The sequence below is a fragment of the Asparagus officinalis genome, chromosome 9 (genome assembly GCF_001876935.1).
Source record: "Asparagus officinalis chromosome 9, Aspof.V1, whole genome shotgun sequence".
In the NCBI taxonomy this organism is placed as follows: Eukaryota; Viridiplantae; Streptophyta; class Magnoliopsida; order Asparagales; family Asparagaceae; genus Asparagus; species Asparagus officinalis.
Genome location: NC_033802.1, coordinates 66,138,296 through 66,142,162, shown reverse-complemented (window position 1 = coordinate 66,142,162; position 3,867 = coordinate 66,138,296). Strand labels below are relative to the sequence as shown.

Here is a 3,867-nt window from a genome sequence, read left to right as displayed (position 1 = left end):
AAACCATAACGGATTCCTATTATTATACTTCTATGACAACTAGAGGTCTTGATAAGGCACTCAATTATATATATATAGATATGCACAACATTTTTATCAAGTGTTTAAACAAACCTTATCCTTGCTTTGATTTGACCCTGCTATTGATTAGCCATAGGACCCACTCTCCTCTCCTTTTCATTGAGAGGACTTATTTGTTTCAAGAGTGGACCCATTGCCTCTTTTTTTTTGATTGAATATCTTGGAGTTTCGAATAGGTTCTATATCCACATGCAAACAACACGCCTCCACATTTATAGGTAGAATAGAAAATGCATGCGTTTGCGGACCAAATCACTTTTGATTCCAAAGAAGTGGGTCTAAATTTCCAAAAAAAAAAAAAAAAAAAAAAAAAAAACCATTTCCAAAAAAAAAAAAAAAAAAAAAAAAGAACACACACACACAAAAAAGCTCTGCTCTAAAGGAGGTAGACCTTTGGTTAGGTCCCAAAGACCTATCACATGCAAATATGAATAATATGGATATAACTCAAAAAAAAAAAAACCTATTCTGTATTCTCCATCCCCTTTGTAGTTGGTTGAAAGACTGTCTATACTTGTATCAATGCGAAACAGAAGAAATTTGAGGATTTTTCTCCTTATTATATGGGACCACTTAGATAACTCCATACTATACTCTAGACTTGAGTAGAACTCTATATTATACACACCTATGTATCCAATTTGGACCCATGCAGAAGAAAAACTTATTGAAGTGGACCTAGCTACAAAATTCACCTAGTGATACAAACTACATGTTTGTCCATGTCTAGATACAAAATTCACTCATTGAAGTGGACCTAGCTACATGCCAAATTTGCTCATACCAAATGCTATCTCATGGGAAGTTTGTTTCTTGACTTATTGAGTGGAGGGTTACACTTGTGGGCTCCATCACATGTTATATGTAGTCTTGTGGGGGGTCAGATTAAGATAAATCAAGAAACTTCTCTGATATTAATTAATCAAGAAGTGAAATAGGAAATGAACAATAATCTCTATTCTGTTTTCTAACTACCAACCGTTAAGTTTGTGGAGAGAAAAAGCAAGATTTTTTTTTCCTAATATTAATCAGCATGAGAAATTAGCAAAAAAAAAGATGTATGTTTTAGCAAAGAATAATGCTAATGATACTAAAAATATTACATTATCAACTCAAACATGTAAAATCTTTTTCCCTCCGAATTGAAAGATGCTCTTAGCATGCAGGAACTCTATGAGTCTGTTTGCCAACTCTCCCACTAACCAAAGGTAGTCTATTTGGTTTAAAAAAAATGAAATTCTATTTGGCAAGAAGTAGATCAGAATTGAACCAATTGATTTTTTCTAGTTCATAACGCGACTTTTAAACCAATTTAATTTTGGATCAGGTGGAGGTGATCAAGAGCCAGTGTCAAAAGGAGTTGCCAAACTGACCACATGATAAAATAAGCAACAGTGTTAATTAAGAAAAACAAGGGTCTCCAATTTTCTTTCGCAAATTCTTGAAACTAAAATGCATGTTCAACCTACCAATACCCAAATATTTATTCCAACAAATACACAGCACAAAATAGTGTCATAAATTGTAATCAGAAGCAATGCAGCATAATAGCAAACAGTAAAAAAAGCATAAAATCCTCACCTGTGAATGTAGTCACCACAAGCTCATAATACTTCCCAACCTGCACATCCACAAGATCCACCACCTCCACCGGCGACCGCCCATCACCATCGCCACCGATACCATTACACTCCCCTGCCACCGCCTCCTCCTCCCTCTCCACTGGAATAAACTCAAAAAATGCCATGTTCGGCAACAAAGTATACGACACCTCGGATGGCAAGTTCAACGGTTTCATATTTATCCCAAAATAGCACTCCGACGACGCATACATCGTTGAGACCAAAGGCAAACCCCCACTGTAAAGATCCAACAGCGGTATATACTGCGCCATGGAACCTGTGACGATCACGTCTACATACTTAGTCCTAGGCCATAACCTCTTGACAATGCCCTCCCATGGCTCGAGTCTACATTCCTTTTCAATCTCCCCAGCTAATTCTGGATTGGGTTCGCTCATAATTTTAAGAACTGCGGTCCTAACTGTTTCATCAGCAATCCAGGAGCTGAGCTCTCCTGTTCTGATATTCGCACACATTTCTTTCCAGTAGTTCTCGAGGAATTTTATCGCCCGAAGAAAAGCTGAAGCGAAGACCGCACCGACACGAAGGACTTCGTCGCGCTGAACGAGACCGCAGAGTAGCTGGCAGTACATGCTTTGCTTGCTGTCAGCGCAAAGAATCGTCTCATCCGGGCTTGTATAGATATTGTACTTGTTGAACCTCCGGTTTCTGAAATTAGGACTTTTGTAGTAGCTCGTCAGGACCGGCCTAGCTGGCAGTCCAGATTTCGTAGGGATTTCAGGTTTGATGAAGTAGAGGTACATTCCTTTGCCTTCGTCTAAGCCTGGAACATACCTGTTAGTTTTGTTCACTGCTACGTTAGAAAGCTGGAAACCTGTAAAATTTTGGTCAGCTTGTTGTGATCAGAAAAATTTTTACTCACTGGTTGACCACAGGGACTTGGATATCATATAAGAATGTCTTTCTGTCGAGTTCTTCGGCTGTCGACGGCATCATCTTTGGTTGGCCACCAGAAGTCCCCGAACTGAAAGATAAGAAAGAATTCTAAATTCTGCCAACTTCCAAAGACACAATACTTCAGATGAAAAAAAGATTGTAAGATTTATCTTCTCTTTTCTTTTCTTTTTTTGGATGGAGGTGTACCTTGTGAGGAGTTCAGTGATGGGGTGAGCAGATACAATGCTGGAGGGCTCGCCGTTTGCGATGCGATCGATGTAAGGCTTCACCTGCTCATACTCGACGACGGGCACTCTCTTCTTGAAGAGATCTCTGCTGGTGTTGTTCCCATGTAGGAAGGCTTTTAAGTATTCAGTACCGGAGTTCCTTGCAATGATTTCATCGAGAACCTGCTGCTGGATTCGGCTGGCATTTGTGGTTAAGTTCTCAATGAGCTTTATGGTAGATTCACCATCATTGGGATCGCACTCAAACAACATCCTTGGGAGTTGTATGAAGAGGAGAAAGAGAGAGAGAGAGGGTTGGATTCAGTTTTGGTTCATATGATATAAACTCTGAATTATATACGAATGAGTTCGGTCTTCTGGGTAGCTTCTGAGGATTAAAGAAGTGGAGGGGATTTTTGGGAGCGATGGAGCCTGGAAACAGATTTATGGGAAAGAGCATAAGTTGTAGCGGGCTCGAGAGGTCGTGAAGGTCCTACGCATGTGACCGTGTCCCTATGCTAATTGGCTTGTGATTAATAGATGCAAGCTATTATGGGGGGTCAAACCTCTTTGAGAAATTTATTAATCCAATCTTAAGAAAACACGCGAGACCCTCCGAATGATAGATATTAGATTTAGACACGTTTCGTCTGTACAATATTCATCTCTTTTTGGTTCAGATTGATTTTCTCATTATGAGCCTCAAATAGTAAATTGAAAGATCATAGTGGTAACAAGTTCTTTACCAAGGTTATCGATAGCGGATAGCGTCGCGTAGTGGTGAGGCATCGCTAAGGCTATTTCGGGCTATTGCGAAAAAATAGCGATAAAAAGCGTAAAGTCAAATAGCGGTCTAATTTAGATATATATAAATACTAAAAAAAGAAAAAAATAAAGAAAAATCTAAGAAATCTAAAAGTCCATATTGGATGATTTAAAGAGATCCTAAATATAAAATAGACATGTAACCATCACGTAATACCGAAGATGACTGGAAGAGTCAAAAAGTCGTTGTCTTCGAGAAGAAGAGCTTAGTGGTG

At 39.0% G+C, this 3,867-nt stretch overlaps 1 protein-coding gene across 2 annotated transcripts in view; it reads right to left on the bottom strand.

Moving 5' to 3' along the window:
- The window catches only part of LOC109824827 (indole-3-acetic acid-amido synthetase GH3.17-like), a 5,247-nt gene extending 2,008 nt beyond the window's left edge, over positions 1-3,239 (bottom strand). For both annotated transcript variants that reach the window (XM_020391476.1, XM_020391477.1), the window contains exons 1-3: positions 2,808-3,239; positions 2,587-2,688; positions 1,663-2,498 (exon numbers count right to left, since the gene is read on the bottom strand). In XM_020391476.1, coding sequence (XP_020247065.1) covers positions 1,663-2,498; positions 2,587-2,688; positions 2,808-3,100 — 1,231 coding nt within the window. In that variant the 5' untranslated portion in view covers positions 3,101-3,239. The remainder of the gene's footprint in view (positions 1-1,662; positions 2,499-2,586; positions 2,689-2,807) is intronic.